The sequence below is a fragment of the Zonotrichia leucophrys genome, chromosome 14 (assembly GCF_028769735.1).
Source record: "Zonotrichia leucophrys gambelii isolate GWCS_2022_RI chromosome 14, RI_Zleu_2.0, whole genome shotgun sequence".
Classification (NCBI taxonomy): domain Eukaryota; kingdom Metazoa; phylum Chordata; class Aves; order Passeriformes; family Passerellidae; genus Zonotrichia; species Zonotrichia leucophrys.
Window position 1 is genome coordinate 9136194 of NC_088184.1, and position 24312 is coordinate 9160505.

The 24312-nt window shown below is 38.9% G+C and overlaps 1 protein-coding gene across 1 annotated transcript in view; it reads left to right on the plus strand.

The window, feature by feature from the left end:
* VWA3A (von Willebrand factor A domain containing 3A) overlaps nucleotides 1–22354 on the plus strand; it is a 30420-nt gene extending 8066 nt beyond the window's left edge. Inside the window, exons 13-34 of the mRNA XM_064725745.1 lie at nucleotides 538–676; nucleotides 766–869; nucleotides 1123–1203; nucleotides 2176–2270; nucleotides 3187–3306; nucleotides 4138–4212; nucleotides 4882–5026; nucleotides 5969–6158; nucleotides 6584–6654; nucleotides 7639–7779; nucleotides 9167–9266; nucleotides 10261–10371; nucleotides 10727–10824; nucleotides 10974–11126; nucleotides 11636–11744; nucleotides 12401–12545; nucleotides 13002–13146; nucleotides 14165–14316; nucleotides 14573–14699; nucleotides 15268–15365; nucleotides 15713–15777; nucleotides 17025–22354. Coding sequence (XP_064581815.1) covers nucleotides 538–676; nucleotides 766–869; nucleotides 1123–1203; nucleotides 2176–2270; nucleotides 3187–3306; nucleotides 4138–4212; nucleotides 4882–5026; nucleotides 5969–6158; nucleotides 6584–6654; nucleotides 7639–7779; nucleotides 9167–9266; nucleotides 10261–10371; nucleotides 10727–10824; nucleotides 10974–11126; nucleotides 11636–11744; nucleotides 12401–12545; nucleotides 13002–13146; nucleotides 14165–14316; nucleotides 14573–14699; nucleotides 15268–15365; nucleotides 15713–15777; nucleotides 17025–17041 — 2481 coding nt within the window. The 3' untranslated portion in view covers nucleotides 17042–22354. The remainder of the gene's footprint in view (nucleotides 1–537; nucleotides 677–765; nucleotides 870–1122; nucleotides 1204–2175; nucleotides 2271–3186; nucleotides 3307–4137; nucleotides 4213–4881; nucleotides 5027–5968; nucleotides 6159–6583; nucleotides 6655–7638; nucleotides 7780–9166; nucleotides 9267–10260; nucleotides 10372–10726; nucleotides 10825–10973; nucleotides 11127–11635; nucleotides 11745–12400; nucleotides 12546–13001; nucleotides 13147–14164; nucleotides 14317–14572; nucleotides 14700–15267; nucleotides 15366–15712; nucleotides 15778–17024) is intronic.
* Nucleotides 22355–24312: the final 1958 nt, after the last annotated feature.

The following is a 24312-nucleotide window of genomic DNA, read 5'->3' on the forward strand; positions in this document are numbered from 1 at the left end:
TGAAAAGAGCATTGTCCTGTGATCATAGTGGGAATGTCAGGAGCACCAGCCTAACTCTATGCACAATCATATAAATGCAGTTGCAGCTGTCCTTTAAATTGCTGCAAAGATACTTCCTCCTGTGTGATTTCATTGGACATTTAAATCCATTGCAAACTTACAAGGGCTTGTCTTGGTAGCACTCTTATACAAGTCTGGGAGGAATGTTTTGTGGATAAAATTTCTAATTATATTTCCCCTCATCCTTCCTATGCTGTACTTTTTTTTTCTCTCTTCCAACCTCATAGTTACTAAGGACTGTGTAGATACCTGTGGAGCAGAAGTCACTCTTAGATGACTTAGAAAGTTCTATATCCCCAGTAAAAACCCATTTTTAGGAGGACCACTGATAGCTACTTTCAAAGCATTTTGCTTGTTGGAATCCCAGCACTTCAGTTTTAATTATGTTCACCAGGATTCCATGCTGGATATTTTGAATTGAGGGTAAAAATAAATTATGTTAAAACTTTCAAGAACTTTTCTTGAAATCTGTTTTAGGTTTCCACAGCATTTGCAAATTCAGCACCTTCCAGCTTCTTCCCAAAGCCTCCAAAGCACAAAGCACCATTAGTTATTCAAACACCAGGCATCCTGGCCAAAACCTCAGCAGACTGGTTAAAGACCTATGGATTGAAAGGTAGCACAGAAAGAAAAGCTTAACAGGTATGAAACATGAATTAAAGATAGACTATGTGTTTTATTTAATGCATTTTTTTCTTCCTATAGCTAAAAAGTTAGACCTTTATCAAGTTCTGGCTCCCAATGCTTTCTCTCCTGTGGAAGATTTTGTACCTATTCTTAAAAAAACAGTGTCATCAACTCTGCATGAGGCAAGTGAGGAGGGACTTTTTTTCCCTGGGTTTGTGGGGTTTTTTTCTTTCTATTGCTACATCTTTCTAATTTAGATCTAATTTAAATCACTAATTTATAAGTTAGCTGAAATTCTACAGACTGGCATTTGAGTCATAGATTCATAGATTCAAATACTTAATGTCATTCTTAAGAATGACCCAGGAAGAAATTCCATGTTAGTCTATGTTATGTTGGGTTCTGTAAACACTTAACTCTACTTAATCCTTCTAGAAAGTGATGATGCAGTTTGAGTGGTATGATGGAACTGTAAAAAACATCCATGTTGACCTGCTAGTATTGTACAACTATCAGGTGAGTTGTCTAACATGATGTGGCCTTGTCAGGGCTAGACTACCATCTAATTATTCCTCATTAATTAGCTAAATAATGCAGGGATTCCTGTGCAGACAGCTGTCCATGTAAGTCTGCAGCCACTGGGATTCTTACAGGCAGAGGTGATGGCTGAGGGTTTCCTCCTTGGTCAGAATGCAGATCATCAGAGAGAGGGGCAAGTTTGATGGAAGAGCAGCTGTTTGGGGGTGTTTGCTATATATTGGTCTTTTTCTTAGTCCTTTTTCTTTCCCACTTCACTGGCAGTCCTGACAAAGGGCTATGGGAATGTTTCCAGGCAGGGCAAGTAATCCATTAAAGTGGGAGTGGTGTGAAGTCTGTGGAACTCTGCAGCCATTCCAAAAGGAGGGTGGGAAGTGGCTGAAATGAAAAGCAGCTTCTGTGGCTTCTTGCTCCCTGGGAGATTTGTGCATGCTAAATTGTAGTTCTGTTTGTGAGTTCAGTGCCCTTTTCTACCTTGATATGCCATCAAATAATACCTACCTAGACTTGGAAAGGTCATGGTGTACAAACAAATTACTGTAATATCAAATTGATACTGTTAAAGAATTACATGTGTTTATGTTAAATGATGTGTTTTGTTATGAACACTGCCTAAAATTGCTATTGAAGAAAGGGTAAGCTTGCAAAAACTGTATTTTTAAAGCTCCTTTTTTCTTTTCTTGGTATGCCTGAACACTGTTTTGGAATATGTTGGCAAGAGGAAAAGTGAAGTGGGGATACAGACCTTTAAATTCTTTGTTGCTTTTTTATCACTGGATGTTTTTCTCATGGACTGTGTTTTCTTATCAGTACTAAGAATGAAATGTTGCTATCTAAATGAATGAATTTTTTTTCATTAGTATGCTATTTTGTTATTTCTGTCCTAATCATTTGGCAATAAAAGACTTGAACTTTCTATTTCTAACATAAATTTTCTTTATTTATGCATAGAAAGTCCTTGCTAAAATGGTAAAAATCTATGAGAAACGAATTGACTGGCTATCTGTTGCTAGCAGAAGAATATGGGGAAGTGTTTGTGAAAGAAGGTATTGCATTTGATTTTGGAGGGTTTTTTGTGAGGTTTGAAGTGTTTGATGAAGGTGTTTATTTACATCTTGTCTGAGGCCTTACCCAACCTCAGTTGCACATTTGCTCTTTTTCCTGTTTACAAGCCTTGAATGTGGAGTTTCAGACAAAAGGAAGGTCCCTCTTACTAGAGATTTCTTGCTCATTGGTTAAGGATTGAATTAGCCCATCTGGCCACTCTGTTGTGCTGGGAACTCACATCCCACTGAGTGTTCCACACACCTGTGGGTCTTCCCAAAACTACTCCTCACAAATTATCCTTTGTCCATTAACTGTAGCCATCCTGCATTGTCTCTGCAAGCAGGACTTAAAACTGACCATGCTGAGCAGCTCCTCATGAACCCTTTCCTCCAAACAGGAATGTGCTCAATGGCATCAGTCAGCCCATACCTGAGCAACCACCCTGGCACTGATGAGCTGAGAGAAACCTTCACCATTTGTCTTTGGAGTAATATTCCATATTACTGTTCAAATTGCTGTTCCATTAATGGTCCTGGGGTGCTGCCTGGGACAGGAGAGTGAAGTATCCAATAACTCTCCATGTGGCAAACATCCACACTTTGCAGGAGGGTTTTAGATACTGGAGTACAGAGAAGGGGAGGGGCTGTTTGGGGTTCAGGAGCATTAATGGCACTGCCAGTACCCTGATTATTCCATAGTTTGGGAAAGACAGAAGTTTCCATTACTGTTCCTATTTTTATTTTTAAATGTCACCTAATGTTTTGCAGATTTTTTTTAAAATAACAATTCAGTCCTTATACATTTTGATACATAGGTAGAAGATACTTTCCCTGACAAGAGTGCACTAAAGATAAGAATACATAATTAATAAGACTTTTTTCTTTTTTTTTAATGAATAGCATTTTTCTTCTACAGGGTGGTTGTACTTGTTGATATATCAGTGACAAACTGCACCTACATCTCTCATATCCAACATTGTTTGCGACTTTTGCTTGAGGAACAAATGTCAAATAAGGATTGCTTCAATATTATAGCGTGAGTAGTGTGTGAGTACTCACAATAATATAGTGAGTAACTATTTAAGAGTCTGTAATGCCTTGCAATGAAAGAAGTATGCTGAGAGACTGCAGTTACTAATAGGCATATTTTAGTATTTAATGTTTTTTAGTGAAGTATTTGCAAGACTAGCACTCATTGGTCCTTATTGGTGAGTGCATGAATCAGATGTATAGAGACCAGATTAGTAATTAAAAATCACTTTTTTGGGTGAGGGTCACTGGAGCTGATTGCATCATACCTGTAACAAATACTCATCCTGCTATATTGCTCATAACAGTATTAATTCACCTGTCAGAAACAGAAGAGAATTTTGATGTCTCAGGTACCATAACTGAGAGCACCCTTTAAATTTTACAGTAACTCCAGTACTGTTAAATATATTCTAGTGGTACAATTCTGTACTCAGCCCTGGCAGGCAGAAACATGTGGCACAGCTGCTGGGCAGGTGTCTGGCAGGTAAAAGTAAGAGGCAGCAGCTCATGGAGTTCCTGACATGGTGTGAGAACAGAGCCCTTATCCCACCAGAGAGGTACAGGCAGCAGCTGAGGGTTGGAGTTCCTCTTTCACAGCCCTTCCTCTGAGCTCTTCCCAGCTCATGTGTGATCCTATTCAGGAAAGAAAATCAAATAAACCTTGGGTGATGGATAAATGTGGATAATTAAATGGTTTGAAATAGAAAATAGTTGACATCAGGCAGTTTTATATCTGTAATACCCTAAATGAGATTTTTCTTCATCTGTGAATTTATCTTTTTGCTTGTTTTATACCATAATCTGAAAATTAATTGCTGTTATCTTTCTGTGAAAGATTTGGGAGTGACATTGTGCCTTGGCAGCAGGAACTGTGTCCTTCCCAGCCAGAAAACTTAGAAAAGGCTTGGAGGTAGGATCAAATAATTATCCCATGTATGTGAATTTCACAGAGAAAAATTGCAAACAACTAAAAAATGGTATAAGTTTATCATGTTACAAGAATAGGCTGCCATGTTCTACAGTGATTGTTCATAGCAGTTTCTTGTGAAAATAGCATTTTATAAGTTAATAAGCTTGAGGTGACTTTATGTTTCATATGTATATATACTATATATGTACACAGATACAGAAGTGTCTGTATAGGGAATGAAGAGGTTGCATGGAGAATTGAAAACTGTTTCAAGTTCAGTTGGGATGTGAGAGCTAAACAATGGGGTTTTTCCCACATGCTTTGGAAAAAAATCCCAGGTTTCTGTTTGTGGAGTCACATCTGTGTTCTGTGTTATACCTCTGGTTTCATTTCTGTTTCTGTGAGTTCTACTACATTAATATTTTCCACGTAAAATTAGGAGAGAATTATTTCCTCTTTATGCTTTGTATCTTACTTTAAAATCTAGTTTGCCATGCTGGCAATACAGAAACCAGAACAAATAATTTGTTATATAATCAGGTTTTGCTCTCTGTCATTTTCAAACATTTTAGACTCCCGTGCAGTGTTAAGTCAGTTCTCTTCATTGCTTTGAGCAGAAACAAGAGCTTTTGTTTCTTCATTCTTTGAACTGTAAACATCTTGGTTTAGGTGGGTGTTGAGCTTGGAGTGCAAGGGCAGTAGAAATCTCATGAGTGCACTCAGAAGAGCTGTGGAAGTTGACTTCAAAGACAAAGATAAACACAAATCCCAGGGACTCTACCTGCTGACTACTGGAATACCTGATCAGGAAACAGTGAGTGTCATCATAGGCAACTTTTCTCTAAGTTCCTGTCAAAACTAATATCAACTTTATTTTTCTCTTTTTCCCCCATGCCTTTTTCCCTTATAGCCAATCACAGTTCATTGACAAAATATTCCCCCTTTACATACCTAAGGCAGCACAAGTGTCAGGATCCCAAACTTCCATTTCTGTTAGTCAATCAGTGTTAGTTATGTTAGTCATATTAGTTAGGCAATTGTTAGTCATGTGTTGAAGGAAACAATTATTAATTATTTATAGAAAATTCAAGACATGCTTTTATGTTTCCTTTCCCATTCCAGCTCTGGGCATCATTTTGCTTCAGATTTCTGAGTTGGAACAAGCTGATTTTTTATAATTTACCGTTTCTGTACAATTAATGGAACAAATAATTTTCCAGTGGAGTTCCAGAGCACACTGTGTAGAGACATCTGCTGTTCTTACCCCAGTAATCCCTTGCCTGGATCCATGTTTGCTCCATGGCCATTGAGCTGTGTGCACAGCCTTGAGTTTCTATGTGTGTGTGCAGTGAGGTGGCTCCTGTTTTGTTACCAAACCTCTGGAAGTTCTGGGCAGATAAGAAATCATAAAAGCCCATATGGTTGCCAAGAAAATGAGGGACAAATGGACAGTTTCATCCCTGCTTTGTTTCAGTGCACAGCTACATTGATTGTCCACAATCTCTGTCTTTGGTTCCCAAATGCAGCCCAGCTCAGGCCTTGCCTGCAGTGGGGTTGTTGTCCCTGGAAGCAGCAATAGTGACAATTGTTGTGTGTCTGCAGGGACTGAGGAGCCATTGCACCACTCAGGGCATGCTCCTGTTCTGAGCTGCTCCAGCTGGGAGCACTTGGACATCACTCAGGAACCAGTGGAGCAGATGGAAGCTTGTCTGAGGTAGAGGCTGACCCCTGATGTTTCTGTCTGTCTGTCTTACAGCACACAATCAGTGCTTATGTGGCTGAGGCTTGTGGAGGTTTGGATTTGCAGCTCCATGTGTGTCTGTTCAGTGTACCAGAGGGCACTGAGATTATCCCAGCCCGCTATGCCACCCCCAGGGAAACTGCCAGTGCTTTGAAAGAAATTGTACAGGCAGCCAGTGGGAGGTTTCACTGGTTTGGAGAAGCAGGTATGAGCAAAGGAAAGTCAGCACATACTTCTTTTTCATTAATGAAATAATATTCATTAATGCTTTTTTACTCCCAAATCAAGTAGTTTAGTTTCTTAAGATATGCTAAGAGCACTGAGATATAAACACAGGTCATAGTGTAATTGAGGCCTTCAGCCACTTTGCAGAATATTATAATGCAGCCTTAATGAAGGAATTTGTTTGTTCCTTCATTTGAATTCACCATTTTCTGTTAGCCTTTTTAAAGATGCTTTAAAATATAGTCATTAATATGATAAGTCCAGATGATCAGGCTTGCAGGAAACAAAGGTTTTTTGATCCTCTGCATTAGTATTTAGCATCTGGTGCAAATTGTACATTTTAAAAAATACTTATTTTGTCCACTTTAAGAAACCCATGCTAATTAACATCTATTTGATTATCAGGTATTTTTGAAAGTGATGATATTACCAGTATTATATCTGAAATGGAAAAAGCAAAGAACTACTCCCAAAAGGTAAGAATTCATAGAACTTTTTAAATTACTTGTTTCTTCTTAAAAAAAATTCAACAGTGTTTTTTCAGCTGACAATTCAGGAGATTGGACAAAATCCTTTTATGATGACCAGGAATGTTCTAGAGTGTGAGATTAATGACCACAGAGTAAATATGGACTAGAAAGCAGTTGCACAATAGCACTGCAGTGTTGGAGTAGCCATGATTCTATACCAAATACAAGTTTACAGTTCAAGTGATTCTCCTTTTTGGTGCCAATCCTGTGATGAATTCTTTTCAAATAAATTAATTCTTCATTATAATAAAGCTATAAATATTATATGCAAATAAATAACTCTACATTTTTGTAAGTCCCAGTATAGGGGTGCTTGTCCTTAGCACAATGGCTTTGTCAATTCTAAACCAGTTGTTTTGTCAGGTGTACTGAGGGGGTAGAACTAGACTGTATCTCACCATATTCCATGTACATGACTTTTTTCCAAAATACCCAACAGAATAACTGCAGCAGTGTAGCCAGCCTGGCAGTGTGGTGCCTGCTTCTTATAAAAGTGTGCATAGAAAGAGATCTACAGTAAGAGCCTTGTCCAGAGGGCTGAGAATCCTGTTGGATGCAAGTCTGAGTCACAAAAGTTGGATTTTTTTAAAAGAAGAGCTGCTGGCTATTCAATGACACCTAAAAATACTTAGTTATCATATTACAGTTGCATGTACTTGGTTCACCATCTTCCACTTTGTTCTAGCCTTGGTTTATGTACACTGCTGCCTTTTGGTTTCATCTGTTTGCCCAGAGCAGGAAGGGTTTCCATACAGAGTGTTTGGGCAAGCACAGCACAAAGGGGTTTCTGCTCAGTTAGAGGTGTTAAGCATTGTCAGATAGGAATATTATTTATTATTATAGTAGTAAATACAAAATACCTGTCTTTGAAATGTAATTTCCTCAATTCCATGTATGTGAATTACTAAGCAATGTGGATTTCCATTTCAGTGTGCATTCCTGGTGGAGTCCTTAAAGCAACGCTCAGGAAATCAGTCTGTGAAACCCCTCACAGCAGAAGGAGACTCAAATGTGCTTATGAGGAATGAGAAAAAAAACCCTCAGAAGGTGCCATCTCCTAAAGCCACAGCTGTGAGTCTGCCTGGAATGGTTTGAAATGGTCCCACTTTTAATATCCTGTGTGTTAATTAAAGATCCTGCCCAGCTATTGGATGTTCCTCTTTGTGAGAGAAGTTAAATAAGAGCAGCACTGAGATAGTACTTTGAATTCGTTTGCATTCAAAATGCTCCATATACCAAGAAGTGCATCATTCTAAGTAATTAATTATAATGGAACCATACTGTAGTGTCAAAAGGTGTCTAAATAATCTTTCCTCTGACCTTAAAAATTAATGTTTAATGGAAACAAAGGCAAAGCAGAAATGTGCTTTACCAAATTACATCTATTTTGCAAGTCCTTCTAGAGGGTACTGAATATTGTGATGTTCTGCTCATTTACAGATGAGACAGCTGCAGCTCAGTAGCATGGCTTTGACCTCACAGAGAGCAGCATAAAGCAAAAACAGGATTCAGGATTTGTTTCCTGCCTGCTGTGCTCATTTCTGTGGAGCTGCACTACTCAGTCCCCTGGGATTTTGCTTGTGTTTGTTAATTTTGACTGTTTTGAGTAGGTGTGCACATCTGGAATATGCATAAAGGGGCAGTGTCTGCTGGAACTTTCTCATCTTTGCAATGGGAATGGCTTTGTAGGTGTGGGAATGTAGGAAATGGGAATGTAGGTGTGGGAATGTTGCAAAGGCTTTGTAGGCCTTCCAGGGTGTTTTATCAAAAGTGACATATTCTCAACTCCTCTTCACAACTGCAGGAGAAACTAATTACTCAGAGATGACAAGAGAGCATAGTTTTGCAGGGATTAAACTTGTAGGAAAAGGGTATGGGGTTGTCCACAGATGTTTGGTGATATTTATAGTAGAGCTGAGTGTTAAATTAGATGTCAGTTGCTTGAAGGCTCAGTGTCACAGCAAGTCTTGTCCTACAGTAGGGTTAAACAAGTGCTTGTGCTGTTTAGCAGGCTGCTCAAACCCTGGAGGGATAAGCCAGACCCTAAGGAGAAATTACTGGTGTCAGCACTAGATTTTCAATACTCACTAAAATGCTGAGGAAGACACTAAATACTGTATTACTGTAGACACTAAATATGTATATATAAAAGTAAGGCCATTACCATACTAGGCTGCTCCTTCAGGTGGCAAACATGGTCCAAAGTCCTCTCCCTGTAGGTGTTAGTCTTCAGGTTTATGGTAGCAGATGATATTGGCAAGAAAATTAAAACAGAGCCAATAAAGTGATTTAACCCAGCAAGAAACTGCAAATTAATGTGTTGTCATGGCACTCTGTGGATTTGTCAAAGCCAGAGTAAAGCAGGAATTGAATAATAAAGTAGCATAGTTCCAGCTTAGAATAATGCAGTTATGATCCACCTGAAGCACTTTTTACTTTTTTTTTTTTGTTATTAAAGGTGCTTAAGGACGTTAAAGACAACCATGGTGCAGAGAGAAACACTCCTGTAAGAGCACTGGCATGGCGTCCTCCCAGTGCCAGAGCAGGAATTCCACCAGGTCTGAATGGATTAGGGGCTTCTTGTCTTCAGTTTCTTTTGGGTTTTGCTTAAAAGGCAGTATTTAAGTTAGAGATTTAAATTAAGATTTTAGAAACACCTGGAATTGTAATCTTTAATCAAATTTATAGGAACCATCGTGCTTGTTTTGGAATTCCTTTGGGATGAGTTTTAGCTGTAATTTACCTCATTTGCTTCTACCCTGTGCAAGGAAGGAACTGTGCCCAGCTGTGCAATGATTTCCATGTCCTAGGATTGAATACCTGACCTCTATCAGGAAATGCCATCAGGCTCAGCAGTTCAGACACTTATTATGTCATTAGTTCAATGTATACATTGCCACTAAATCTGTCAGATCCCATTTTAATAAATACGCTGTTCCACTTGATTTGTTTGTGATCTAGTAATGAAGGAAAAACACAACAGCAGTGTCAGGTTGTGTCAAGTGCCAACTCTTCCAACTGCTCCTGGCATATGAAAAGCTCTTAAACTGATTCCAGTCACTGCTGGGCCCTTAAAGGCCAGTTCATTTTTCCTCCATTTCTTTTTTTTATTTTCCTCAGTTTTTTCTTTGTATCATCACTAACATTTGCAGTTTATTTTTATTTACATTAAATTTGAGTCTTCAAATCTCCTGATGTTGATATGCAGCAGTGTTCAGAAATCTAGATTCATATTTGCATCTGAGGTGTTCTGTACAAAGTTAACTGGTTTCTCCAACAAATATTCTGTTTGTTCAAACCTCCAATTTTTTTCAAACTAACTCTTGTGACATTCTTCCTGATGGCAATTTCTTATTTGTAAAAGTTCCATTTCTATGAAAGCTGCTGAAATAGTGCTATAATATTTTTACTCAGTATCAAAGAAAATGAAGCATATATAATTGTGGTAATAGGAATATATGAAGAGAAGAACAGGGTTGGGTTCTGCTTGTGTGAGAGTTTTATCCAGCTGAGCTAAATTAATGAGTTTTTTAATCTATTATTTACTTGTAGCACAAACAGTAAAAGAATGGCCTCAGACTGAGAATAAAGGGAAGCACAAACCCAGGAAGCAGCCAGAGCTCTCTGTGTCTGCATTTTACACTGAAGAAGGAAGAAATGTGGGTATGTGTTATCAGGATGGGATGGGTGAAGCCCTTTTCTTATCAGCACTTCTATTATAAAACTGGCAGGATGGTAAGTCCCTGATAACCAGGGTACTTTGAACAGTGAGTGGGAGAGACTTTCACTTACCAAACAGTGGTAAAAATTTTTACTTTAGATGCAGGTGGGTGGCACTTTTTGCCTGGTTTTGGGGTTTTTTTTCTTTTGTAAAGTCCCTTGGGATCTTCTGGTCGAAGGTGCTCCAAGGAAAAGCCCTGTGAACATGGTTCAGTTGATTTGGTTTGGAATTTTTTGAAGGTGACATTTTTTTTAAATAAGTGATTTTTTTTAGATACTTTGTTCATTTCTTAAATAGGTACAATATATCAGAGATACCCCAAGGCAGTGTGTGTAAAAAAATCTGTTTGCTCTGTCAAATTGCCAGAGGAAGAGGAAATCTGTTCAAGCAAAGAGGTATTTTTCTCCTTACTAATAAATTGCCATTTTGGAACTATCCATCTGAATTAATGTAAATGTTAACTGTGATTCTGTAAAATGTGTTATTACTTAAACTGTTCTGATATTTGCCAACAATCAGTTGCTCTATTTGTTTGTCTTACAAGTGGCTGACCAAGTACAGTATTAAAAAGCTTAACCTGGAATTGCCCAGGCTGATGTTTGGTCCAAGCTGTACCCACCAGAAGACAACTGTGGAGTCTCTGCACAAGAAAGTCTCAGCAAAATACTGTTCTATCTTCCCCAGTGCAGAAATCAATGTAGGTTTTTGCAGATGTCAGGTACCTACATTATTGAAAGGCTTTGTATTTGTTTAGTGAATGTTGATTGATTTTTCTGACTTCTTTCCACTCTTCCCTGTTCTTTCTAAATCACACTTCCACTAGCAAGCTAGAGAAGGTCTTTTATTCACCACAAGAAACCATTTAGCATGTTAGAAGTCCAAACTGCATGTTCTTTAGAATGTGTAGCATCTCTTCTGTTCAAACAGTATGAAGAATAATTTTTAAAATTTAAGTAAAACTTATCAAAATCATGTGTGAGTTGAAACGGGGAAAATGTTGGATCTTGATTGTTTCAGTTTGTGTAATGACTGGAGAGAAGCATGGAAAGTTAAGTGCAAGCAACAGAGTCACAGAATTTTTCTTGGCATATTTCATAGATAAAAAGACAAACATCTCCCTGATGTCCAATGCCAACATTGCACATACAGCAGCTCAGCTCAGATTTCCTGAAGTGAGCTGCTCTTGTACAAACTGAATTTTTCCAGGGGGTTGTGAAACATGTGCAGTTTCAGCCCAGAGAGCTGGAAGCCTACAGAGAGCAGCTGGAGAAGGTGCTGCAGCGCTACCTGCAGAGAGTGCAGTGGCTTCTCTCAGGTACTGTGTGCCTCTGCTTTGCTGTCAAATACCCACAAACCCTTCTTGTCTGCTGTTCCTGAATGCAACTCTGAACCTCCAGTGTGAATAAAGGTTCTCTGTCTTGCATTTCATTGAAAGTTAAAACTTATTTTTGTCAATACAAGAGAATTCAGCATCTGTGCAGCTGATAAACATCTTGCTTGCTGACAAATAATTAGGTTTTGGTCTTTGTGTGTTTCTGAATACAGAGTAGAAGCTTTCTATCAACAGAATATTTACAGTAACATATAGAAGCAAAATTAGCTTTTCTACATGTTTTGCTAAGAATGTGCCCTGCTTAGAAATTCAGCATCATTACTGGTGAAGACTGTTTGGATCTCTCTGGTGCTCATAAAGATCTTTCTCAGGAAATAATTTAATTTTGTACTGGATTGTAAAGCACAAATTATTTAATGCAAGTTGCTACAATTAGCTAGTAATTAATATTTGATAGTGCTAGTTTTGAAATGGCCACTTTTCTATTGCTAACCTTTTAAGTACATAATTTCCACATAAATTAGACTTAATTATGTAGAAATGTGCCCAGAATTACCCTAAAGCCTGAAGATTTACATTATGCTCAATAAAACAAGCCTATGCAATAACTCTTAATTGGTTTTAATGTTGTGGCCCAGGAAGCCGAAGATGGTTTGGTACCATTGTAGAAGCAAATGTCTGTGTTCTGATTGATACATCTGGTTCCATGGGCCCATACCTGCCACCTGTCACAAAAGAACTTACCTCCCTTATCTGGGAACAGCTGAGAAAAAATGAAGTCAGGTATGGTGAATTACTGATAAAGACTGAAATCTGCACTCATTATTATGTAATCAGATTGCTTAATAATTGCAGTGATACAGCACTGAAACACAATTCCAGTAATTATTGTATGTTAGAATATAATGTGCATGTGACAAGAGCTGCTTTTTCTGTTGCTTTTACCAGTTTTAAGTCTAAACTCTCTAAGATCTGAGCCTCTGCTGTAGGCTGATGCTGTTTACCCTTTTAGGCTCAGCATTCCCATAGATTTTCTCTTCATGCAAAGTAAAATATGCTTTTTGACTTTTCCAATGCTGAAGAGCTTAATCCAACCCTAGGATCTTTGATGGGGGTGTGGTTGGGTTTGGGCTTGGTTTTATTTAAATTTAGTGTATTTACTTATTGCAAAACTGTCTTATCCAAAGTGACTCTTTGTATTGGTTAGGGTTAAATGTTGTGGGTCATCTTTCTCCTCAGGTTTAACCTGCTGAGATTTGCAGAAAATACAGAGAGTTGGAAAGAGCATCTTGTAGAGGCAACTGATGAGAGCTGCCATGACGCTGTGCAATGGGCTGCCACCTGCCATGCTCATGGCAGCTCCTGCATCCTTGCAGCTCTGCAGGTTTGTGCCACAGCCTGGGGAGCACAGCCTGTCTGGGGGGTGAAACACTTCCAGCCTCACTGGTGACATCCTGGGGCAATGATGATGTCAAAGGGTGCTACATCTTTATATGCAAATCACTGAACACCTCAGAAATCAAGTCACTGTTTCTGGCCCCAGGGCTTATAGATACTCAAAGTAATTGCTCATACTAAGTTTAAAAAAAAAGTCAAATATCAGTATCAATAGTATTTTTAATATTTGTGTTCAAAGAATACTGGAGAGGGGAAATAGCCAGTTGCTCAAACTGCTGTTTATGTGCAGCTGTGGCTGTGCTATGTTGCTCTGACCCAAACAGGGTTTTAAATAAGCAGTGTTTGTTGGGATCTCATGGGTTTTGAGTACAATTCTTGAACTTCAGTAACAGGTGAAGAAACTTCTCTTCTATAAAAATTCTCAGTGTAGAAATCAGCTAGTAATGATAACTTAAAACTGAACTTTCAGTTTTATGAGATTTAAAAATAGAATCCAGAAGGAAATGTTGCCTTTAATGAATGATTCTTCTTCCAGACAACCTTGCACAATCTCTAAATAAATGTTAGGGCATTCATCATGAATGAAGTCCAGTAGAGCTGCAAGTGTAGCAAATTTTCCTAATATTCATTCAAGTCTTAGTGAGCCTGCTTTTCAGACATTAAACAACTTTAACTCCCGTAAAATATGATGTAAAAATCTTTTGTCTGTAGTTGTCCAAAACCAATTAACTTTCTTATTTCAATGAGTCAATTTTTGGCCATGCCCTGCTTATAAATATGTTGTCTTATGCTACAAATGATCAACTTAAATTTTCAAATTTATATCCTTGATCCCCTTCCCTAATAAGCGAAAATGAAAAGACAAAACTAAGTTGGTTAGTGATCAAATATAAATATATTGGCAAACATAAATGATCTTACATCATTGGAATGGTGGTTTTGTTCTGAAGTATAACATTTCATATAAATGTACCAATTATTTAAGCTTATTTTCTGCTTTTCAGAAGGCTCTCAGTTTCCAAGGTGTAGAGGGACTGTATCTATTGACTGATGGAAAACCAGACACCAGTTGCAGTCTGATTTTGAAAGAAATTGAAAGATTGATAAAGAAACAAGATATTAAAATCCACACCATTTGTTTTAACTGTGCAGACAGGTATATGGTACTTTGCAAGAACAAAACAAAAATCTCTTAAAATGACTGCTTTATTTATTGTCAGAAGTCTGTGCTATGGGGAAGGTTGTTCTGGCACAGGTTCTGCCCCATGGCCTGCATTTCCTACAGGAATTTATAACCATGGCCTCCAATCTGTTTGTTTTGATGTCATATTTTTGAGGAGCTCTTAGAAATTCTTTTGCTGTTGCTTTCAGAAAATAATTTTCCTAAGTAGTTTTCTACTTTGTGCTGCCAGAGGAGCTGTTGAATTCCTGAAGAAGCTTGCTTCCCAAACAGGAGGGCGCTTCCACTGCAGCTCTGGAGGTGAAGATGGACAATTAGCAGCACACAGAATATTGACAGAGGGGCTGGAGGATGAAGATGTATGTTCAATAAATCAGTTTGTTTTGTTTCATTGCAACTTAGTTCTTCAGCAGTAGAGAAACTTCATTTAAAAAAGAAAAATAATGAGGAAAAAATAATACAAAACTTTTAAGTTATTTCATATTAAAAGTAAAAAGAGAAATCTTAGTATCTGTTTTTGCCTTTCTGCTGCCTTGTGAGGTGCCCAAGCCCATGAAAGGAATACAAAGTGCAATATGGGTTTTGAAAGAGAAGTAAAAAATATACTGTGTGTCTGCATGTGGTTTTTAAGCTAACTTCAGCTTTTACTGTCTTCTTATCCTTCCTATCTTGTGTTTCATTTAACTGTAAAATCCTTATACAGTGCTCAGCACATTAATTCTCCAGCATGAGACCTCGGGCATTGTCACAGCAGAAAATGTGACTGAACAGAGCCAGGTTCAGTCTAGGCTGGCTCTGCTCTCCCCTTGTAAGACCAAGACCACCTCTGCAAGTAGGGAAATTTAGAGCTTAGGATCAGTTAATTCAGGTGGGGAAACAGAAAATAATAAATAGGTGCAAGTTAAAACATTTTAATTGTGTTTTCAGAATCCAGTTTTCCCTTACTTTGAAGGAGATGATCTAAAGAACCTTACTCAAGAAGTAGCAAAAGCTAGAAGTTTCTTAAAGCAGGCAAAATCTTGGAGGTGAGTATTTATCAAGAATCTTTTTATTTATTATTTAGTGGGATGAAGACAAGAATATCTGACTCCCAGTGTCTGTTTTATAAAAAAATTGACCTGGAGAACTGTCTAGAATAGGAGTGAAGGACAATTAAATTGTATTGATCCTTATGTTTCTTCCCAACTGCCAACCCAGAACCAGAAAGCACCAGTTCAATGGGAATAGTAGGCAAAAGTTCCTGCAAAGAGCTTTCAAATGCATTATACCTGAAAAGTCACCCAAGGACAGGGCTAAGCAGAGACTCCAAGGTGTTCTGTGCCTCTGTGAAAAACTGATGGAATTCTTTGGGGTTTGTTTTTCTTTCAAACAGATTATTGCTTGAAAAATGGAACACAAACCAAAAAGACAACTCTGGCTTCCAAAAAAAGTGTTCAGGTAAACAGTCACCACATTTACATCATAGTTTATGTATGGTTTGTGTATTTCAGTAGGAGGGTAGTATTTTATTCAATTTATTCATTTCTAGCAGTGACTTTTTTCAAAATGGGAAACATTTGTAGTTATTTTAGTTCTTAGCTGAGATAGTCCACAGTAAAACCCCAAATAACCCAAGAAGAGTTGAAAGAGAACTGTTGGGGGTGAGAAGAGCAAGGCAGATGTGTATTTGTAGTTATTTGTAGTTATTCATGGTCTAGCAAGCAGTTAAGCACATTAGAGAGTTGGAGCCAGGTGTAATGGCTGAGATAACAATTGCTGTGTGGGCTGCATGATTGATCTGTTAAATGAGCAAGGCTGACTGGAAAATGTCCCCACTAACACCAAGACATCCTCAGCAAACATGGGACTGTCACTGCAGAGTGGTGGGAGAGGCTGCTGGGCAAACTGAACCTCTCCCAGAGCCAACCTGCTGCTTTCAATTGGCAAAGTAAAAACCACAGGAAAAGAGAAATTGCTGGGTGGAAGCACTTTCTCAGGGTTAAACAGACAGAAGCATTTGTCACAGAGCTGTTGGAGGGGAAACAATGGACACAGACAACTGCAGAGTTGCACTAGAGAACGTTGGCCTGCCAAGATATTCATCAAGGGCTTGGGTAAGGCAGATACAGAGCAAGACTGGGTTTTTTAAATCCTTGTTTCTATAGCTGTAGTTTGTATTTTGGTTGAAAAACATTTTTCCCAGTCATTTAAATAGGAATAAAAAAAAATCCAGTCTGACCTGCTGGCTAAGAATGCCTGGTTCATGGAGAGTGGAACCTGGTGTGCAAGAGTGGGTGTGTGTGAGTGTGTCAGAGTGTGTCTGAGGCTGCAGAATTCAGCATTTAAGGGCTGATCCCTCCCCAGAGATGCTTGCAGAGGGAGCAGATGAAAAACCATCCTACAGGAGCAAGGAAGTTGTTAGAGGCATGCAGAGATAAGGCTGGTGTTCCACAACTGTCTCTGTATCTCAACATTCCAAGGAAAACTATTGCTGGTGAAGTGTGTAGGAAAGCATTCCTGTTGAAATCCTCCAGAAAGGGCATAGCACTGTAGCCCCATTCAGCATGTAAGAAAGGAAACTTTATTACTTTCAGTTTAAGTTGTATTGGTTTTCCATTACTGTTTTGTCAATGGTGACCTGGAGCCCGTTCATTTTATATATCTTGAGTTGTATTTTTAAAAGTATTCATGTGCTTCACTTGTAGGATTAAATTTTAGATGAAGAAAAGATGCTGAAGAGGTTTGGAATGATACCATTCACCTGCTTCTTTTCAAAGTGTGCTCACATCTTCCAGCTGCAAGCAGAAAGATGATTTTTTTCTTTGTTGTCACAACTGCTGGCAAGACAAGAAGTTGCAGATAAGTTCTGCACTCACTCCACTGGCAGATTTTGCAGGATTCAAAATAAATCAAGCCCTGAACTCTACAAAGTTTAAATATAAGTAGAGGATAGTTTTCAGTATAGCTAATAGAAATTTTTAAAGAGTATGTATCAGTGGTGATACAGGATCACAACTTTTGTTTCTCTTTTACTGCATTGTATTGATAATTTCTTCAATTAGTTGCTGGTATGTCTAAATTGCCATTTTTGTCTGTTGTTTGAAAATTCTTTACTGATGCTTATTATCCCTAACAGATGGCTGTGATGTTAGGAAGATAATTCTTTATGCCAGTTTTGCATAGAAAGTCCAAGAAATAACATTAGTGCAGAAAACAAAGCTTATAATTCATGTTTTTACACAGATAAGTTTTGCTAATAATTATTTTGACTCTTTACTTTTTGTGTTGACAGTAAAGAAGAATTTAGAGCTGGATGAGACATGCAAGAAAGTAATACCCTGTTGCTGATGTAGCCTGGTTGTGTTTTTATAACCAGACACTGCCTATCTTTTGAGCAATTCTGTTCTTATATATTTCCTGTCTAGAAAGATTCAAAATATGTTTGCCAGTATCAGTTGATTTGTGAAATATGTTTGTTTTTTACTGATTTCTGTAATGACAGCTCACTAGTATTTTGTAGATCTTCACTGTTGTCTTTTAGAGTGTTAGAAATTCATCTCAGGTGTTTCATATAGATAATATAATAAAAATGGAGTCATACTTCAGGATTAAGATACTTGATCTGCATTTATTCAGGAGCCATTTGTTTCTCTTTCGTGCCACTGGATATGCTGTGATATGGGAAATTGTGTCTTTTCTGTCCCTTTATCTCTTTTGTCTCTATAAAGAATTAAAAATTCTTCTATCATAAATGTATCTATTTAATGTTTTATGCTCTGAAGCAGGTGACTCCTGCCTTCCATGTTAGTGCCAGCCTTTCCTAGAATGCTGCAGTTGAACTGGTGCTTTGTGCTGTGCATCACTCTGTGATTTTATTTGTGGATGTGTGTAACTGCTGAGATGATTTGATATGAAAAATGTTAATTGTAAATTAATAGGATTGGTTACATTTCTCTTTGGAATATAGATGATGATCACTGATCAAATGAGGATTTCTATTAACAGAAATGTTAAAACAGTAAATCCAGGTAGAAAGGATGAGCTTTCTGCATTGCCAAAAAGAGTTTATTTGTTTCTTGGAGGATTTAAGAAATGTCACAGTTCTGTAGCATAGAGTCATATATTCCTATAAAAGTACTTTAAAAGAACTTAAAAGGAAACACACTTCTGCAGATGTTAAATGGTATCAGAGGCTCTTTGCAAAGTAAGATTATAATGAACATGTTGGATTTTGCAAATGTGGATAAACATCAGAATATTTCAGTCTGTTGTGTTGGACTGCAATGCTCAAAGCTCTCATTTAGAGCCTTTCCCCTCCTGTACAATATTTGGTGTTCAGAGGTTTTACTCTATCAGAACAATTGCATTTACAGAGTGTCTCCACTGGCTGATTGTCAGTGGATGTGTAACCCCAGTTTGGGGCAGCCTCCATCAATGCTCATCACTGAGCTGTTTCTCTTGGCTTGCACTGGTTGTTTGTTTCTGGGCAGAGCACAGCACCTTTCCTGCTTCCCCTCAGCATCAGCTCACACTCCAAGCAGGTGTGGGGAGCTCAGGAGCCCTCTCCTTGCTGGTGCTGGGAGCCAAGGGCTTCCAAGCCTCCTGTTCAAGGAAATGCAATGAAAAGTAAGGAGCAAATGTTGATATTAGGATCTGTAAGCACGGAAGCTGTAAAACAGTCAGGGATGACAGTACTGAGCCATCACACCCCACCCAAGCCTGTGCAGCCAAAGCCTTGTGGGCTCACAGGCTGCTCAAGCCCTGCCGCCTCCCAGAGCAGCTCCTTCCTTCAAATTCACAGATTCCATCTCCTTGCTACCTGCCTGGAAACTCCCATCCTGCCTGCTCAGCCAGGAGGGCATTTTCAGGAGATGCCTCAGTGGGGCTGACCTGAGTAACACTCACTCAGTGACTGCAGTGGGGCTCTGTCAGCTCTGTGTCATTTGCTTTCCTGCTCTGTGCTGCTGGAATGCAGCCCACTGTACTCAAGACACAATAAATGAGGGGTTCTATGATTGACCAAATGCATATTTGTCTGCCAGCTAGTTTGTAAGTCATGTCATTGCTGTGACTCACTGAATTTGCTGATTTGTGAGCAGTGAATTAAAGACAAATGGCTGAACCAGTTGTGTGTGCAGCCCCCTTCAGGAGAGTGGTGCTTTCTGTGTGGAGCAGCTGATGTGCTGCCACCATTTCCAGTTTCCAGCTGCTGAGCTAGGTTTGACTGGTGCAGGTGTTCATAACCCTTAGCAAGGACTGGCCCTTCAGGAACTCCTTCCTGCATGGTTCAGCCACAGCAGCCTCAGGGGACAGCTTTGAGGATAAGGACAGCTTGGCATAGTGACAAATTCCTCCATCCAAATATGCCTGAATTTGAGTCACCCCCAGCAGTTCATGCTGCCTCAAAGGAAGGTGATGGCTCTGTGTGTTGTGTCCTTCAGAATTCTGTTCAGTAAGAATTTCTCTGTGCCTTATAAATATGTTGTTACTGTCAGCATTTATCTAGATTTGTAACTATAAACTTCCAAGAACTTAGGCACCCAAATGTGTTAATACAACTAAGTCACTGGAATTTTCATGGAATCACGTTACTGCATCTAAATCAGATGTATATCAGATGTGTATTTCATTCCATTGAACTTTGGTCCTTTGTGAAACCATCTCAGATGCTTATGAGATATTTGCTTGCTGATTAGCTTAAATAAATAAATAAGTAATAGGAAGAGAGAGGAAGAAGGGAAAATGCAATTCCAGAAATGTGCCAGCATCAGAAAATACCCTTTTTCTTCCCTGTCTCTGTTACAATAATGATAATTTAGGTTTGAGATAGTCAATGTGCTAGCAGAAGTAATTTATAAGGAGTCTGATATCTCTGACTGATACCACGTGAGAGTTCATCAGTTAGAATCTCAAATCCTCCCCAGAATTCGATAATTAGCTTAGGCAGACCTTGTAAGCCACAAGTTTATCTCCTTTCAGTGACATGGGCTGCTCTGTCACCGTGGCCACTCCTAATGTGGTACCAAGGCTTTTCTAAATAAAGGAAAAACCAGCAAATAACAAACCTGTTGGAATTGGTGTTATCCTTTCTTTCAAAGATGCATTTGTATGGTTTGTTTGACACTTTTGTTGTCTCTGTGATTCCTGTGTGTAGCAAGCCAAGCTGTGATCCCTGCTAATTGTATAGAAATGTGCCTTTATTCAGTACAATGTAATGCAGTATTTTTATTTATGATGCATTTGTATTCCTTCCCTTCACATATTGCATAAACTGTCCTCTTCTTTAACAAGACCCAAGGGCTGATGCAGAGATGTTGGTTGCTGCTGTGAGATGTTGCTTTGTTTCTTCCTGTAATTCCATCCTGACCTGGCAATGCAGGCTCAGAGTTATCATTTCATTTGACCTGTAAATCAATCTGTGTAACATGCAAAGTAACCACGAATGCAAAGGGAATGAGAACAAAGTCATTTGAAAAGCATTTAATGGGGCACGTTCCAAGGCTGTATTTATGTGTGCTTTATTCCTTCCATGAGGAAACTGAAATATGCAGAACTGTGACACAAATACACAAAGAAACAGGAAAAAGGAAGGATAGAGTGAGAATATTTATGTATGTTAATGAAGAATGGAGGGATTTAAGAAGAACCTGATCTCTTAGCTTTGCAGCAAGGAACAAGGATCTGCATCTTCCTTTCCCTTCTGGCCAGGACTTGGAGCATGGCATGGGTGAGTTGCTTTGCCTCTGTGAATTACAGCTCTAACTTAGCAAGGAATGTGAAGAATGTTGTGTTATCATAACAGTTTGGTTCTTTGCATTTGTTGTTGTTGTATCAATATTGTGTTGGTAAACTTTCTTAAGGATGACTTCATGCCTTAGAAATGTTTGATATGTACCAATGTGTAGCAATTGGTTATATGAAAAATATTCTGTTTCCCAAATTCATATCCCATGATTAACCTTTATGACTAAAAATTCTAAGCACAGCTAGACATAATTAGAGGAGAGTTCTATTCTTTTACTCTTCCATTAACAATTACCATTGCAAGACCTGATATAAATGCTTTTCAAAATTTTCTGTCCTCTCTCACATAAAGAGTGAATATCTTACTGTTGTCACTTCCCTTCTCTCAGCTCTCTGCTGTTCCAGACATCCTTGTTATGAGGGTGGTTGTTTTTGTAGTCACAGAGAGATAAGTTCCCTTAGTCAGAAGTACTCACAGCCTGGACAGCTCTGCCCAGACCTCTGGGGCTGCAGAGGGACTCAGCACTCGGAGCTCACAGCTGAGGCACTGCCTCTGATGGGCATCTGCATGTGAGCAAGTGCACCAGCAGGAGCTCAAACACAGCAAGCTTGGACAATTCTACTCATTTAGGGCTTAGATGCAGAAATTTTTAGTAAGTCAGCTGAAGAGAGGATATCTTTAGTATGGCAGGTATTTCAGCAAAACCCTGTCCTTGAGTAGGTTTAAGAGAGAGCTTCGTCTCTTCTGATTTTCTGCTGTTCCTCTGCCTTTGGGCACTCCAGAACATCCCATCCTGCCTGTGACTCACAGCAAATATCCACTGTCATCTTCACTCACACCTCTGCTGAGCTCCTCATGCTCTGCTTACTCTGTCAAAGGCTCCTTTCTGCACAGGATGCTCCACACCTGAAAACCATTCTCCAGGTTACCCCACGGCTCCTGTTGTGTGGGCTGGGAGTGCAGAGCTGTGAATTCACAGGACCTGGTCTCACACTTCTGCCTTCTGTTGTTTGAGCCCCCCTGGGGTGCAGCACCCAGCAGTGCTCAGAGCCAGCACAGGGAGCAGCTCTGCCTGCTGGGGACAGACGTTGTCTTGTCTGCCCTATGCCAAATGCTCCTTACTCAATTCAGGCTTGGCTCTGGCAGCATGTGATTTGAAATGCACTTGTGTAAGCACTCTGGGCTCCTCTATAAAACACTGCAATTACATTTCAACATCACTTTACAGTCTGGATGTGAGTAACATTTTGATAAGCCAAACAATATTTCAGAAATGTGGATCTCCTCCATGTAAATAAACGGACAAACTCCCTGGCGCCTTCCTGTTGTATTTTACAATCATCTGCTATAAGTACTGGATGTTTTGTTTGTTTCTATGTGCCTACATGAACTATGAATGGTCACAGGAGAAAAAGTAGAAAAAGGCAGTATAGAGTTGTGATTCAAGACCAAAAGCAAGCTCCAATCTTGGTGCAGCAGCTTTTCTCCTTGTAACTTTAGCTTCTGTTTCTTTCAGCAATACTTAGCAGGATGCATTGAATAAAATATGACCATCCTTCTTTGCTAAAGGTAAGAAAATAAACATAACAGGACAGGTACAAAATACCAGATCTGAAAACTCCTCTGAGGTGTCCCCTTCTTGCCAAGGTGGAAACCAAGGCCAAGTTAAAATGCTCTTTGTTAAATTTCACTGAAGAGTGAGGGATTGATATCCTTGGATAAGCTGACAAGCTGCTTTGACTTGTGAAGGAGTTCTGGAATAGTTCAGGGATAGAATGGACACTTTATTTATTGATTAAATGGTAAAAGCTGTCAGGGCTGTGGACAGCTCAAAACCAACAGTTTGGTGTTCTTGGGGATTTTCCTGTGAGCTGAGCTTGTCACTCACTCAGCAATCCAAGAAGTGCAGATTAATTTGACAGGTTCCATATTCTGGTTCAAATGCCAACGACAGGGACTTCAGAACATACCCATTATGTGAAAATACATTTGCCTAGGTGTCATTTTGAGTTCTTGTCAGCACATGAACATTAAATTACATTTAAATTGCAACTGGTTACCTATGAACTTGAGATATTTCTAACATGCAAACACTGAAAATTGTAGTAATTTATATTTAGATGTGGGAGTGTTTCTTTAGCATCTTAACTACTGTTTTGAGACGTAATTTTAGACACACCCATTTTAAAATGTTTGCTTTGATTTCTCATTGTTTAATTCACAAAAGCAAATGTTTTAAAAGTGCTTTAAAATCTTAGGACAGAGCACATATATAATTATTAATAATTTCATTAATTCATCATTCATTTAAAATGCATTATTTTACACTACATCACCTTTTCCTGTTCTGTTATGTACAAGGTCGTTTATTACCTTCACAGAGAACAACCCATGTGCCCACAGTTAAGCCTGTCTGCAAATACGAAATTGGGTTGGGAATGGAGATATAAAAGTCAGGATGAAAGTGCAGAGTAGCGCTGCCAAACAGGATTTTTGTTCCTTCTCCAGTAGTTTATCTACAGAATGATGCTACCAATGGTTTCTTTGCGTTGTGCAGTGTCTTTTACCAGGTAAGTGAGAGCTACCATCCTGTTAAGAAGGGTCTGATGTGGAGAATTTTAAATTTTTTTTCCTGAAAAGGAACGTACATGATGTACCAATGGAGCCCTGCCCTTTTCTGGCTCCCAGCCACGCAGCAGCTACAGAGGAGCAGGAAGAGCAAAAGGCCTGAGCAGGCGTGAAGCGCTCTGCCTGCCCAGAGCACCTGATGCCCTTGAGTCACGAATTGTCCAGCACAGACACCTCACCCTCCTCCCTGCACAGCAAGCCTGGAGACACTGACAGCAGGATTCTACCAAGGGTACTGACTGCTTCTTCAGCTTTTCTTAAAAACCTGATGGGTCTGACTTTAACTTCTTATGGGAAGTAATTAGAACATTTCTGATATTTGAAATGACAGCGGGGAGCTAAGAGCAACTCACAGTGCATGTGCTGCGTGAGATGTGACTGTGCTCATCATGCAGAATACATTCATAAATGAGAATAGCTCCTATAAATTCAGAGAAAAAAGAAAGATACTGATTCTGAAAAGAATCATTCTCAAAAAGAAAATTGCTTGTTCAAAATTTGAAAACAATTTTCTAAATCCATGAAGCAGATTAATATAATAATGCTATTAGTGCTTTTTAAGGAAGAGATTTCCAGAAAACTTTAAACATTTTTATGCATTATTTAACCTTATTAAAGCC